Here is a 13,880-nt window from a genome sequence, read left to right on the forward strand (position 1 = left end):
TTCAATGCTAATTCGACTTTATGCAATTGGATTTTAAGATCATTAAGAGCGAGCACAACATGGACATGGACATAGACGTGGACATCTTAACATGCGCTTCCTTCTGCTGCCATTATTGATGAAGCAGCTCCAACAACAGAGTGTGTGTGTGTGTGTTTTGATGTGTGTGTGTCTGTGACTTTGTCTGCACATTTGTTGCACGCAGCTCGTCAATCAATTGACCAAAGCCAGTCCGCAACCGGTTTGTGGTCCACTTGCAATGCACTCTTCATTTCTTTTTAATTTGAGTATACCCTATAAATGGTTGGTATACTTAACTCAAGGATGCAGCTCCCATTCTGGGCGCCACTGAAAATTCGAACCAAAAGTGGTAAAGTGGTTGTATGCAAGTAAGCTTGACTTAAATTACATTATATGACTTTAAATTTTTTAAATATCTTTCACTTATTTAAGCTGTAAATTGATATTCCAAAGCTTTTGCTTGCTTTAGTAAATTAAGTTGATGGGGAGAAATCACCATTAATCGTCATCATTTACTATGTTATATATATATATATATATATATATATATATATATATTTGCTCTGTGATTTTACGCCACACTTAATAATCAATATAAATAAAATAAAAATGGGTGTTTTTTTAAATCATAAAAATAGCGATAAGAGATTGCCAAACGTTATTCAGCGTTGAATTTCATCTATAAAGAAACAGAATTTATTTTAAAATCCATTAGTCGTCGTTCAGTCGTCGCAGCAAAATGTTTAAATCGTCAACAGTTTTAATCGCGGTTTTGCTTAGCTTATTGGCAGGCAGCATTTATTGCTCGTTATCAAGTGAGTTTGATAATCCGATGCTGGGTGATGTGAAAAATATTATATTATTACAGTAACCTGTCAGAAGGACGAGGAACAGGTATATGTTAAGATTGGCCACAAACACTACTTCATATGGCACACGAAGGTGACCTGGCTTGAGGCCGTACACTTATGCCGGCGATTTGGCGGAGATTTGGTTTTAATCGAATCCGCCGAGGAGCTGGAATCGATTTCCAACTATCTGATCAAACACGGCTATGATCATACCGCTTGGCTTTGGACATCGGGCAACGATCTGGTCTCGCATCGTCAATTTAAGTCCATCAATAACGGAATGCCACTGCCATATACTAGCTGGTCAAGCGGGCAGCCGGACAATGCCGGTGGCAATGAGCACTGCGTCCATTTGTGGTTCAACAATCGTAAGTCTTTCCAAATGAACGACTGGATATGCCATGAAAAGGCCCAAGCCATTTGTCAGAACCAGAATCATACCCGCTGTTACGAATCTTATCACTAATGCCCCTGATAACCTTAACACTGTCTGATCTATATAAATAAGTGTAGATTAAAATACCACTTTTTGTTGTCAAAAGCAAACTAAAAAACGATTTTCGCTTGCTTGTTTAATTAACTTAAATCGATTTGAAAATCAACACATTATTTATATTAAATATTATGTGAGACTTAAAATTTGGAATGTCAGTTCTCATTTACCATACACAAATAAGGTATACTTTATTTTATCGATAAGAACCGATCATCAACTTTTGAAATTTTGTCAATCTTATAGGAAACACATATCTTGAACATATGTATATGCTTAACTGTGAGAAGCGAGCAATATGACAAGCTAAGCGAACTGAAATATACTTATGTATATATCGAGAAATCTGTGATAGAGTGGATTTGAGTATGCAAAGGTGTTTTAAGCGATTCAATATATTTCACAGCCTGGCTTCAGAGCATCACCAAGTCGATATCTGTTGCGACAGCTAGGCTTTTTTGTGATATTATCTAAGCATGTGTTGATTTTTCCTGCTCAGCGTCGCTTTTCCAACTGTCAACAATGGCGGAGAGCCGTCGAATGATTCGCAGATTCTGTTTGACAGTCGATCCGGTTTTTCATTAATGAACATGAGAGAGGCTGCAGAACACACGCACTGAAAGCGACAGCCCGACAACGGCTATGGCCATTTGATTTATAGGCATATAGGTCTAGTTAAGGGGTTGCACAAGACACTGAAGAAATCGACACAAACATATATATATGTATATACAAGTATGTATATTGGGCTTAGTCAGTCAGTTGGCCAGTTGGACTCTCCAGTTGGGCTCCAGGGCGCCCTAATGAAGATAATTTATTATGCGATGCCGTTTAATTAAAATCAGATAACTGAAGATCGTTTGCTTGTGCTCAACTCGACTCAACTCGACAAAACTCAACTCGACTCCTTCCAAGACGTATGTAAGACGATCCATTTGGGCTGCTGAGCTTCAACCGTTTCAACCGTTTCGGCAATAACAGACATTGTCATCTTCTCTTAACATTCCCTGGACTGGCCAGAAGCGCTGAAGAAATGCTGACATTTGCTACACTGCGAAAAAAATATCCTTAAAATCGTTACCTTAAAGTATCAAAAGAAAACAACAAATTTTTAACTAAAACTGTCTTTAAAGATATTGTTTAAAAAACCAGTCAATCTGCCTAAAAACTAAAGTTAACATAGAGTTCCCGAATTACAACATTAAGGCAGCGAAAAATAGGTTAAAATTATTATACAAAAAATTATGTATTGTGGCCAAACAATAAACAATAAAAAACTTTATTTCGTAACAAAATTTTGTTGACTATCTCAAGGCTCCCAAGATGTCTTTTAAATATGAAAACAATTTTGTTGTTACCAAAAATGTTCCTAATTTTCAACAAACCACAAACTCTAAGTAAGAAACTTTATTCAACAGCAATTAGGACCGATTGAGATCAGCGACTTCGGTTTTCCTTTAAATTGTAGACTATTTTGATTTTTCTGGGTGTAGTTCTGGTTGATGCTCTCGCTGTGGTTGTTGTTGGTATTGTTAATTTCCCAGGCGCAGGGCAACAAGATTTCGCGTTAAGTTCAACAACTTAAGCAACAAAACTGTTGCCGGTCGTCGTCGTCTTCTTCTTCTTCCTCTTCTTCAACATCGCCGGTGGCAGCTGCGACTGCCCCTTTTTTTGTCGATTGCCATACATGATTGCCATTGGTTCCTTATCAGGATCTTGTTTGGGCCATCTCGACTCTTTGACTTTTAATGCCGGCCTTCATTATCAACATTGCCGGGCCATATGCAAATGATTTTTAATTGTGTGGCTGGCTTGTTAAGCCTGCGGAAATCTCTATTTAAACGCTTGTCGCAACGTCAGTAACGACTAAATGACGTCTTAAGTATCTGGACCACACACAGAAAGCAGCTCCAGCTCATTTTGACCAGCTGATGAGTCACAATGTGCCCACAAAACTGCTCTTGGCTATTTTCAAGAATTACACTCAGCGAAAACAAAGCTTACATTAAAAAAAAAACAATTTAATTCAATAATCTGCGCTTCGAGCCATTTATAAATCATTCTTTATTTGTTTATTGAACTTTTTTGTTTCGTAAATGAGAATAAAAATAAAATATGTGTAGGAAGTCTTGATTAATTCTTAATTTAAGTTAAGTTTTAGTGCATTTTATTTGAACTTTATTAAAGTTGCATTATGTACTTGAACTTCTATACTAAATATCTTTCTCAAGTTTTAAGATCTGAGAAATATCTGACAAAGTAATTTCCCCCGATTTTGCATTTTTTCTGAGTGTAACGAACACATCATAAATATTAATTAAACCATGGTGCAAATTTGTAAGCGCCCATTTTTGGCACTTTCTTGCAATTTACATAGATACAGCGCTCGAGGGGATTTCTCTCGAACAAGCGCCGCTCAAATGTTCACTTGGCTTCAGTTAGGAGGCGGAGCATCTACTACAATGTGTGTGCTGGCATTTGTCTAGCGGCCATTTAAGAGCGGAAAAACTGTAAAGCCGAAGAGCGCAGCAAGATTTGCTCTTCAGCCACAAGACTCAAGCTTTGGCGCTTTGGCTTTTATGGAGCGAGAGAGAGAGAGACACACACAGCGGGAGTGAAGGAGAGTGCGCTCGCATAATTAAACTCGCTTTGTAAATGCAGCTCTAAAATCAATCACAGGTGCAGCAGCAGTTGACGATCACAGTTTGTGAGTAACTGGGAATGGCAACAAGTTTCCTTGCATGGTCGAACATGTCATAAATCAAGAGCCGGCAAGAGTGTGAAATTTTTAGCAGCCAACTTTATGTGTGTCGGGCGCATTTTTAGCCATTTATGACTTAATTTCAATTACACGTATTTGGCCAAATTATTTGTTGACACTTTTAGGCCAATTAAAATGGTAACACGTGCAAACAACACGTCCAAAAGATGCTAAGAGACTTTAATTAAATTGAGTGCAAAAGCAGCAATAGCAACATTTTGACAAACGCTTAATATTCGATATTATCGATATTATCGCTAACGAGATCCATTTTTTTGAGTTTAATATAAAAAATATGATCTTAAGCCGTAGTCGACATTTATTTGTAGTTCAAATAAGCCAAAACCTTGACTAGCAAAAACAGAAAAAATTAAATTATTTATTATACAAATTGACCAGTGATAAATGTTTAAATAATTTTCTTGGTATTGACAAATATTAATAAATTGATAGCCAAAACTGTAATTTAAATGATTTTATTCTTATTATTTTTATAATCATTTATTAACTTTTTTAGCTTAAAATAGTTTTTGTCCCTCGTTTAAAATAGTCACACAATTAATTTATTGTCAAGCCCGTATATACACTCAAAAAAAGGTAAATATCAAAATTATGTTTTATATATTATTGTATGAAAAATAAATACATAGTATTTTTTGAATAAAGTCGTAGTTTTGTTCATTATTATTGAGAATATAATTGAAGCTTACTTTCAGTTACTAATATTCAGTGATTATTGTTTAAGAGCCAAGAAGGCCCAATTTGTGTTTAAGTGTGTCACTTAATTTATTACTATCTATTTTTTGCAATATTTTTGATAGTCGACAGTTTAAATTTTGTCAAATTGCCGCTACTTTAACCAAATTGGTTCTTGTACATTTGATAGAGGCACACCTTGCGCTTGGCTGCTGCACAGTTGAACGTGCAAGGTGCAGCAGAGATCGGGTCCATTTGCGGCGGACAACGCCCATCAGAGCCCTCAAAGCTATGCCCAGCAAAACGGAGGCATCGATTTTAGAAAGTCTGTGCAAGAAATTCAATCGCTGCGCTTAAAACGGTAAAGCCGAAAACGAAGCCAAAGCCTTTTTCTTTTGCAGCAACAGGAGCGGAAAACCAAAGTCGCTAAATCTTATGTATACATACATATATGTATGTATATATACATATATATATATATATATAAATATATATATATAGGTATATAACTTATTGCAGACATTTGGCCTTTTATTAATTGTTTGACGGCGCCCGTGCCCATGAAGCTGCTACTCTCCCAGAACCCCACCGCAACCGCATCGGGCACAGAGATTTTTTTTTTTGTGCTCACTTCTGTGGCTCAGTGTCTGGGGCGTGATGAGAAATTTAATATTGGCAAACGGATAAAACCGCCAGATAATTATACATTTTGAGTGGCCCAAGCTGCTGCCCCGCAAAGGGGCTATGTATTTGGCCGACTGGCGCTGGCTTACTGGCCACCAGTTTTGCAGTTGCCAGTTGCCTGTTGCCCGCTGCCAGTTTGCAGTTTGCAGTTCATGCTGCTCATGATAGTATAAGATTTCATTTCATTAAAGTGCATCACGACGGACGACAGACGGCTGGCGGAATCAATGAGCGGACCGCTACATAGTTCAGACGCTACAGTCATTGCAGACCCCTCAACCCTCTTGCTACCACCTTGCCTACACTTGGAAAAATGACTTAATTTTAAAAGCTTAAATTACATCAAATAAATTTGTGAAGTGCACACATTTTGCATTTTAAAATCATTCTTATCATTAATTTGTTAATAGATATTTGTAAGACTTAAGAAGAAAGAAATTTTAGATATGTAAGAAATAAGAATGGTATTTCTCAAAAGTACTTATGTTCCTATTTTAAATTAAATTGGTTTTTTACTCCAGAAGCTATTTTTCCGCTTCATAATTGAGACAATTTTCCAAGGCTTTCTATGGCATCTTTTTCTGCAAGTGTAGCCAAAAGCAGCTACCAAGCAAGCTAAGCCGAAACCTTCCTTACTTTTCTTCTTATTGGCAGATTACGGCAGCGGGGTGGCCAGTCCGAGCCAACTTATAATCAAATCCGATAAAAAATTTCATTATTGCTCCACAGCAGCAGCAGCAGCAACAACAACAACAACAACAGCAGCAGCAGCAGCGCCCATAACTGTTTTGCAGGTAATCTTTGTAGTTGCTGTTGTTGTTATGATTGTTGCTGGCTGCACTTAATTTTCGCATGCGCACTCCGCAACTCATGATCGCGATTTCTTCGGTCCGTTCCCTTTCCGTTTCAGCAGCAGCAGCAGCGGCGACCGACGCCATTTTGAGCTTTAGTTCTCAGCGACTGCCACAGTCTGCAGTCTGGGGTCAGAAATAGAAAGAAGCTTTGATTTGAAATAGATGTTGCCATTGTTGTTGTTGTTGTTTGTGTTGTGTTGTGTTGTTGTTGATGCTGCTTCTATTGCTCTAGCAACATAAATTGGGACGTGATTATGAAATAATTGCAAATCTCATTGTAGCTTTGTACTCTGGACTTGCGCAATGTATTCCAAACAAATTGTAAAAGCCAATCAGTCGCCAGTTGATTTAAGATCAGCTGGCTCATCACGATGAGAACGCACCAAGGCAACAACAAGCGCAACACCTTGGGGACCTTGACACGAACAGGAGCAATGACAGGCGACAGTCGACAGTCGATTTGACGCCATTGACAGCCATATCACAGCTGCAGCAACAGCAACAGCAGAAACAGTCGCTGTGGGAGAACAAAAAATAAATAAAAAGAAGAACCATCGATTCTCCATTCACAATAGTTTTGCGTATTTTGTGTAGAGTTTTACCGGATGTGGAAACGGACTGAAAAGGCGTGGAAACCAACTAACATGAGATTTAAAACACTTGATTATCTCAAAAATATATAGTAGAAACATAAAAATAAAATAAATAATTGTAATGCATTGGTCTTCTATTACATTAGTTTTTCAGAATGAGCTTCGCAGAAATAATAATGATTCACACCACAGTTACTTTTAGCCCATTTTCATCAGGGCATTAAAAAACGGCAATGCCAGCCATATTAAAGGCCAGTCTGCTCAATATAAAACACCTGATCAAGAAGAGAACAGCAGCAACAGCAGCGACGACTCCTACAAGTAATTTGCATTTGGCCGCCGGCTCGAAGACTGTGCGTCATATTGTATTATGGGTGATCTGGCTGAGTGAGATTCACGTTTTCGACTCATCTCGGATCGGCTACTGCTCGTTTGTCCACACACATACGCAAATGAAATATAATTTCAACACTCGCATTTCTGTTGATTCCGCCCTTTTTTGATGGTACGTTCAATAATTTACATGGGGTTAACACGCAACAAGCTGAACACAGGCCGCAGACTGGCCTTGATTATCTCACCGTAAATCGAATGCACGCACACAGTGCAACAACAACAATTGTTGCAACAACAGGAGCAGCAGCAGCATCAGCAGCAGACAAAAAATAAACAACGCATCAACTTTTGTAAAGGTACAGAGAGAGAAAAAAGAAAAAACCAAAGAATTTCTATTGCTGCGTTGAATGTTGAAATATAGCCAAATCATGGCTTTGAAGTAAATAAATTTCCACGCCACCGCTCGCCGTGACCGCTGAACTTCTGACGAAGACTTAGAGTGGGGCCCAGGAGCAGGAGCAGCATCTGAAGCTGATGCTGAAGCGGCAGCCCAAAAAAATACCTGGGCCCGTGTATAAATAAGTAACCTGAGCTGCGCAACACGTTGCCTGACAGCCCAAAAACGGCACACGGCTCTCGGGCTGTGGGCTCTCGGTTCGTTTCGCTTCGGATCGGATTGGAACTTGTTTAGATGCCGCTGCAGAAGCTGCCTGCCCCCTTTTGCTGCAGATTGCAAGCGGTTCGCGTGTCCGCCTGGCGGCTTTTTGATTTATTTGCGATTTATGCACTTGGCTGCCGCTGTCAGTTTCAGCCCAGCTGCCGACTCCGCATCGAATTGGTGATGCAGCTAGGGTTGGGAATTGGAATGGGGGTGGGGGTGGAGGTGGGGATGGAGAGTTGCCACATTCGCACATCCACTTGACCGATTTCCATGCAAAGACTGGAATGTCAGAGACTGCATGTCACGGGCTCTCGTTGTCAACTCCATTTTTTGTTCATGTCATATCCGACTTTTTAGAATATGCATCAAATCTAGCCTTTTATTGTGCGGAAAACCAAAAAAAAATACATATATATATATAGAGCAAAGAGGAAACATTAACACATTGAAATATTTGTCATATATATATATACAAATATATATAAGCATATCCATTAAAAATGTTTTTTCATCTACATGCTTCACGAGTTTATTTTTAAATGTACATATTTCTACACCTGTCCTTTCATTACAAACAGTTTTAAAGCGCATAACATCATTATGATTCTCGTAGCAATTGTTTTTATTAAAAATATGGCTGATAACAGACAACAAAAAAAATTTGCTAATTGTTTATTCTATTTTCGATGTAAGACTTGTTAACTGTTGTTTTGCTCAACAAATCTGTTTATTCTGAAACATATAATACAAGAATAAATACTATAGACCCAGGATATACAAAGACAATCTAAAGACATAATCATGTAGATGTATATATGGATTTACTATAGTTTAGACTCGAAAGGCATTGAAAATTTGATTACGCTACGCGTTTTATAACTGGTATTTTGTGTGTGTGTGTGTTGGAAAGCATTTGAAGTTGTTACTGAGTGTGTTTCTGGGTGTGTGTGTGTGTACGGATCGTTGTCAAGTGATTATGAGCTTGATAAGACGAGAACACAGCTAAGAGAGAGGGCTAAGCGCTTTTGGGCGCCTTGTTGGCAAAGAACCACATCAGTCCCATCAGGCAGCTGGGCGGACTGTTGTTGACGGCGCCCTGCTGCACCATCTGCCTGCCCTCGTCCAAGGAGAGTTCGACCACCTCAATTAATTCATCGCCGACGCCGCCGCCGCTGTTGGCTTTGTCGTCATCCGTCACCTCGCAATAGTACATGGCCTGCTTGGCACCCGATGAGCCAACGCCAGATCTAAAAATCAGATGGTAAGAAATGTGCGTTTGGGATTTGCGAGCACGTACCTATAGACCATAACTTGCTCAATGCGCTCCACGGGCACATCGTAGCCGCATTCCTCGACCATCTCTTCGCGTGCGATTTCCGCCCAGCTCTTTGACTTATCCACAATGCCGGCGCACAGTTCCAAGGTCACGCCAATGGCTGGGGGAAAGGCCGCCAGATCGACCTTGTCAAAAGTGCCCTTTTCGCTGGTTATCACCCCATGATAGACGGCCGGTCGGAATTGACGGACAAGCACCAGTTTTTGTCGGCTGGTGTTGTACAATACTATTGCGACGCTGTCGTGCACTTTCAGCAGATCCCAGTTCTTTTCCACGCCATTCTGCACGTAATACATGCGAAATGGCTTCACGTATGGCGAATCCTCGGGCAACTTACCGACCCAGACCTTTGTAATGTTCTCCATCTCCGAGCAAATCAGACTGTCAACTACAGCTGTTGACGGCGAGGAGCACAACTGACAGCCAATGCTTTATTTGACATTTGACAGCTAACAACAACATGGTCACATTGAGCATTTGAAAGTATGTATTACTGGGTCAAAAACTAACGAATAACTCTTAGGTGTATCTATTGAAGCTGTTTTAATTTATCACGAGCTGGTCTATCAGCCATATCTCTGTTATATATTTCAATTAAAGACAATCTAATAGCTGATAACGACCATATCAACTGACAAGCTAGATAAGACAGTTTTTTCTTGGCGCTTATGGTTACACTGGAAATTCAAATATTTATACTTATATTTTATTGCACAAAAACCAAAGTGTAGCTATCACAGTGCTTGAGCCAGAATTGATTGTTGAGCCTGTTTGGACTAGGCCTCTAGCATCATTGATTGACAGATCCACAACCTGTATGACTTCATTCTCAATTCCCCCGCCTTCAGACACTTTTTGGGCATCACAAACTTCACAGTAGAACATTGTTATTGTGCTGCTCGAGGCGCCAACGCCGGATCTGAAATTCATGACGAACTCCAGGCAGTCAGTGGGAACATCATAGCCACATTCCTCGCACACCTCTTCTCGTGCAATGTCAGCCAAGCTTTTATCTTTGTCAACCACTCCAGCAATCGGCTCCAAAGTGAAGCCCAATTCAGGTGGAAACTTGACCAAATCAACTTCTCCCTTTTGTATTTGAAGGCTGTTACCCGTTGTTATAGAATGATACACCGCCGGTCTGAATTGGCGCACATAAATGAGCTTCTTTCGAGAAACATTATATACGATTACCAACACACTATCCAGAATTTTAAAAATATCTCGACTCTTCCTGCGTCCATTTTCAATGTAGTGCATCCGGTATGGTTTAATCCATTGTGAGTTCTTCGGCAGCGGTGTGAGCCAAACTTTAGTTATGTCACTCAACCTGTATATCAACAAATTAGCTTAGCTTAAAAATAAATAAATAAGACTCGCCTCAACTGATTGCCACAACAAAATCTCAAATTCGAGCAGCGAAAGCGACTCAAAGTCAGGGCGGCACAACATTTGAACATTATCAATTTGGCAACAATAGTAAAACTGGATGGCAACTCTCAGTCTGCTCGATTTGGTTGGTGTGTGTTGGTATAAATAGTGCTGTAAAACATGCGAAATATTCTGTCACTTATAATTAGGGGCGAGAAGACGTCGGTGTGTATTAGAATTTGTTTTTAGTTTTATTAGGTAATACCAAAATTTTAAATACGATCTTTACAATAGTAACAGCAAACGAAACATAACATAAACCGTCGAAACAATTAAGTTAAAATGCTACGCTCGAGACTAACGCAAGCTGCCTGCACCGCCAAGCGTGCACTTTCCACGACCCCCAATATGCTGGCCGTCAAGCAGATGACGGTCCGAGATGGCCTCAACAGCGCCCTGGACGATGAACTGGCACGCGATGATCGCGTCTTTCTGCTCGGCGAAGAGGTCGCCCAGTACGATGGTGCCTACAAGGTAAGTGCAACATTTGACATTGCCACTTGCCTCGACGATTACGTAAACCGAACAGTCCGTCCAACTGACAGTTCGCAACTTTAGCAAAATGACACCTGATGCTGTCGGCGGGGGTGTTGGGGGAGGCAGTAAACAGTTGTTGTTATTGTGATTGTTGCTGCTGCTGATTGCACTGTGAGCCGAGTCTTCCTGCAAATTGTGTTATTGGAAAGGTCATACTATGCTTGTTGCTATTTGACTAAATGAATAGCACACAATCGATAAACCCTGCTTTGTTTACATGCCCCCATGCAAGTGTGAAAATGTCAGCAGGTATTTAAAAATATGTCACTTATTGCAGGTGTCGCGTGGACTATGGAAGAAGTATGGAGACAAACGCATTATCGACACACCCATCACAGAAATGGGTTTCGCTGGCATTGCAGTCGGCGCTGCGATGGCCGGTCTGCGTCCTATCTGCGAGTTTATGACTTTTAACTTCTCAATGCAGGCAATCGATCATGTGAGTAGAACTTACCCTCTCTCTCTATATATATCTACATATATAGATGCACCCACACATACACACTCCTACACACATACACACACAAGCAGTAGCTTAACTACTCATATTATCTCATGAACTTTAAACAATGTGTGTCCAGCTGAATATCAATTCAAGTTTGTCGTAAAACCAGCTTCACTCAGACGTAATGGGATAATATGGGTCGTTTCAAGTTGAGCTGCTGATCTACCCGATTGAAAAGATTGATGATTGCTGTCTAATTCCACCCATATTATCCAATTATGTGCAGGCGAACACGCTTGAATCCGCCAAACGGCACAATAACCTGCTCCTGCGCCCCCTGATCCAGCGACAACCCATCGGGGATTTGCAACAGCTTCACCAGAAGATAATCGAAAGTCCACGCTCCAGCTGGCTAACGGAGATCAATGACACACTCCGAAGAGATCGCATTGGAGAGATAATTGCACCACCGTTGGACCGAAGCAAACCGGATAAAATGGAAGCGGCTCGCCTCATTGTCATTCGGCGGCGTAAGATGAAGAAGCACAAGCTAAAGAAGCTGCGCCGCAAGATGAAGTTCGAGTGGGCCAAGGTGCGACAGCGACGCGAAATGCGCAAGGAGAAGGCATTCCAGGGCCAGCTAATGGCACAGATCAAACAGGCAGAGAGTTTCAGCGCCGAACAGCATGTCGCCGAGATTCTGCGGCAGGCCAACGAGGTGCCCCTGCCACGCTACTGGAAAGGACGTCGATTGCCCGCTTTTATCATTAAGCAGAAACTAGGCATTAAGTAAAAAAGTGAATACAATAAAATGTGCGACAAACAACAACTTGAATTGATATCCAGTTGAACTTTGCTAAATTGAATACTAATCCAACTCTAAATTTGGTAAGCATGATAAAGAAAAATGTATAATTGGATTGCATATGCAAATGATAGTTTCGGCAAGGATTATTCGATTGACTTTTCAAGACTGGTCCGGGCACATTAAAATATTAAATTGAATCCCATTTGTAGGTCATCAACTCAGCCGCAAAGACATTTTATATGTCTGCAGGTGCCGTAAATGTGCCCATCGTGTTCCGTGGCCCCAATGGCGCAGCTGCTGGTGTTGCAGCCCAGCATTCGCAATGTTTTGCCGCGTGGTATGCTCATTGTCCCGGATTGAAAGTGGTATCGCCATACGACACGGAAGATGCACGTGGCCTGCTCAAGTCGGCTATAAGGGATTCCGATCCGGTCGTAGTGCTAGAGAACGAACTGATGTATGGCGTTGCATTCCCCGTCGACGATAATGTGACAGATGTGGATTTCTTGGTACCCATTGGCAAGGCAAAGATCATGAAGCCGGGCAAGGACATCACAATTGTGTCGCACTCCAAGGCTGTGGAAACGTCTCTACTTGCTGCCGCTGAATTGGCCAAGAAGGGCAAGTTAACCAAGTCAACCATAACAAGCAGAACATTATAAAAATTGATTATATATTATGTTGCAGGCATTGATGCTGAAGTCATCAACCTGCGTTCCATTCGTCCCTTGGACATGGAAACCATATTCGCTTCAGTTCGCAAAACACACCATTTGATCACCGTTGAAAACGGCTGGCCCCAACATGGTAAGTCTCACATTGAGCATCAGAGTGCCTTGAAATTCTTATATATGTTTTCTATAAACAGGCGTTGGTGCGGAAATCTGCGCTCGCTTTATGGAGGATCAGCACTTCTTTGAATTGGACGCGCCTGTTTGGCGCTGCTGTGGTGTTGATGTTCCCACGCCCTATGCGAAGACATTGGAAATTAATGCCATTCCCCAAGTGCATGATGTGTTAGCCGCTGCCCTCAAGGTGCTCGGCAGTAAAGCGGGCAAAAAGTAGACCAAAAAAAAAACGATATTAGATCAACATTTGCGTAGCAGCACAGACTGCACCTTAATTATTAATGAACAGTCCTAAATCAAGTCCAAACCGATGCGCATGTGTTGTCTCCAAATTTTACAAATAGCGCAACGAAATCGAAACGTGAAGTTATTATTGGGGATGCAACGTTTGTCCCTGTTTTCATTTAGATGGGTTCTTATTTGGTTATAGAAATCTCTGCTTTAAAATAAAACTAACATAATGTCATAAATGGAAAATTAGAATTGTTAATAAATTCGCATCATACATTTTTATTTTAAATTACA

The 13,880-nt window shown here is 40.7% G+C and overlaps 4 protein-coding genes across 5 annotated transcripts; 2 read left to right on the forward strand and 2 right to left on the reverse strand.

The window, feature by feature from the left end:
* Positions 1-759: 759 nt before the first annotated feature.
* Positions 760-1,539, forward strand: LOC6567382 (C-type lectin 37Db). Its single transcript, XM_001993684.3, has 2 exons — positions 760-836; positions 890-1,539. The coding sequence occupies exons 1-2, from the start codon at positions 761-763 to the stop codon at positions 1,336-1,338; spliced, it is 525 nt and encodes a 174-aa protein (XP_001993720.1). The 5' UTR covers position 760; the 3' UTR covers positions 1,339-1,539.
* A 7,215-nt stretch (positions 1,540-8,754) lies between these two features.
* On the reverse strand, positions 8,755-9,732 carry LOC6567381 (uridine diphosphate glucose pyrophosphatase NUDT14). The gene is made up of 2 exons (XM_001993683.3): positions 9,248-9,732; positions 8,755-9,197 (listed from the first exon to the last, which is right to left on the reverse strand). The coding sequence occupies exons 1-2, from the start codon at positions 9,649-9,651 to the stop codon at positions 8,966-8,968; spliced, it is 636 nt and encodes a 211-aa protein (XP_001993719.1). The 5' UTR covers positions 9,652-9,732; the 3' UTR covers positions 8,755-8,965.
* A 237-nt stretch (positions 9,733-9,969) lies between these two features.
* On the reverse strand, positions 9,970-10,760 carry LOC6567380 (uridine diphosphate glucose pyrophosphatase NUDT14). The gene is made up of 2 exons (XM_043215141.1): positions 10,667-10,760; positions 9,970-10,616 (listed from the first exon to the last, which is right to left on the reverse strand). Exons 1-2 carry the CDS (start codon positions 10,744-10,746, stop codon positions 9,986-9,988), a joined length of 711 nt encoding a protein of 236 aa, XP_043071076.1. The 5' UTR covers positions 10,747-10,760; the 3' UTR covers positions 9,970-9,985.
* Positions 10,761-10,820: 60 nt separating this feature from the next.
* LOC6567379 (pyruvate dehydrogenase E1 component subunit beta, mitochondrial) lies at positions 10,821-13,832 on the forward strand. 2 transcript variants are annotated; one of them, XM_001993681.3, is made up of 6 exons: positions 10,821-10,882; positions 10,952-11,191; positions 11,532-11,693; positions 12,717-13,128; positions 13,195-13,314; positions 13,376-13,832. In XM_001993681.3, exons 2-6 carry the CDS (start codon positions 11,000-11,002, stop codon positions 13,570-13,572), a joined length of 1,083 nt encoding a protein of 360 aa, XP_001993717.1. In that variant the 5' UTR covers positions 10,821-10,882; positions 10,952-10,999; the 3' UTR covers positions 13,573-13,832. The 2 variants fall into 2 exon arrangements, with proteins under 2 accessions (XP_001993717.1, XP_032596078.1); XM_032740187.2 differs by lacking the exons at positions 12,717-13,128; positions 13,195-13,314; positions 13,376-13,832 and adding an exon at positions 11,986-12,534 and having other exon boundaries at positions 10,855-10,882.
* The last annotated feature ends 48 nt before the right edge of the window (positions 13,833-13,880 follow it).

Source organism: Drosophila grimshawi, unplaced genomic scaffold (genome assembly GCF_018153295.1).
Source record: "Drosophila grimshawi isolate 15287-2541.00 unplaced genomic scaffold, ASM1815329v1 contig_311, whole genome shotgun sequence".
Lineage (NCBI taxonomy): Eukaryota > Metazoa > Arthropoda > Insecta > Diptera > Drosophilidae > Drosophila > Drosophila grimshawi.

What these genes read in the sequence shown, in the direction of transcription:
- LOC6567381 (XM_001993683.3), bottom strand. Translation starts at nt 9,651, where the DNA reads ATGGAGAACATTACAAAGGTCTGGGTCGGTAAGTTGCCCGAGGATTCG. An exon ending in GAGCAAGTTATGGTCTATAG is followed by an intron (nt 9,198 to 9,247) that starts GTACGTGCTCGC and finishes TCTGATTTTTAG; the next exon opens with ATCTGGCGTTGGCTCATCGG.
- LOC6567382 (XM_001993684.3), top strand. Translation starts at nt 761, where the DNA reads ATGTTTAAATCGTCAACAGTTTTAATCGCGGTTTTGCTTAGCTTATTG. An exon ending in CATTTATTGCTCGTTATCAA is followed by an intron (nt 837 to 889) that starts GTGAGTTTGATA and finishes ATATTATTACAG; the next exon opens with TAACCTGTCAGAAGGACGAG.
- LOC6567379 (XM_001993681.3), top strand. Translation starts at nt 11,000, where the DNA reads ATGCTACGCTCGAGACTAACGCAAGCTGCCTGCACCGCCAAGCGTGCA. An exon ending in AGTACGATGGTGCCTACAAG is followed by an intron (nt 11,192 to 11,531) that starts GTAAGTGCAACA and finishes CACTTATTGCAG; the next exon opens with GTGTCGCGTGGACTATGGAA. An exon ending in AAACGGCTGGCCCCAACATG is followed by an intron (nt 13,315 to 13,375) that starts GTAAGTCTCACA and finishes TTCTATAAACAG; the next exon opens with GCGTTGGTGCGGAAATCTGC.
- LOC6567380 (XM_043215141.1), bottom strand. Translation starts at nt 10,746, where the DNA reads ATGTTCAAATGTTGTGCCGCCCTGACTTTGAGTCGCTTTCGCTGCTCG. An exon ending in TGTTGTGGCAATCAGTTGAG is followed by an intron (nt 10,617 to 10,666) that starts GCGAGTCTTATT and finishes GTTGATATACAG; the next exon opens with GTTGAGTGACATAACTAAAG.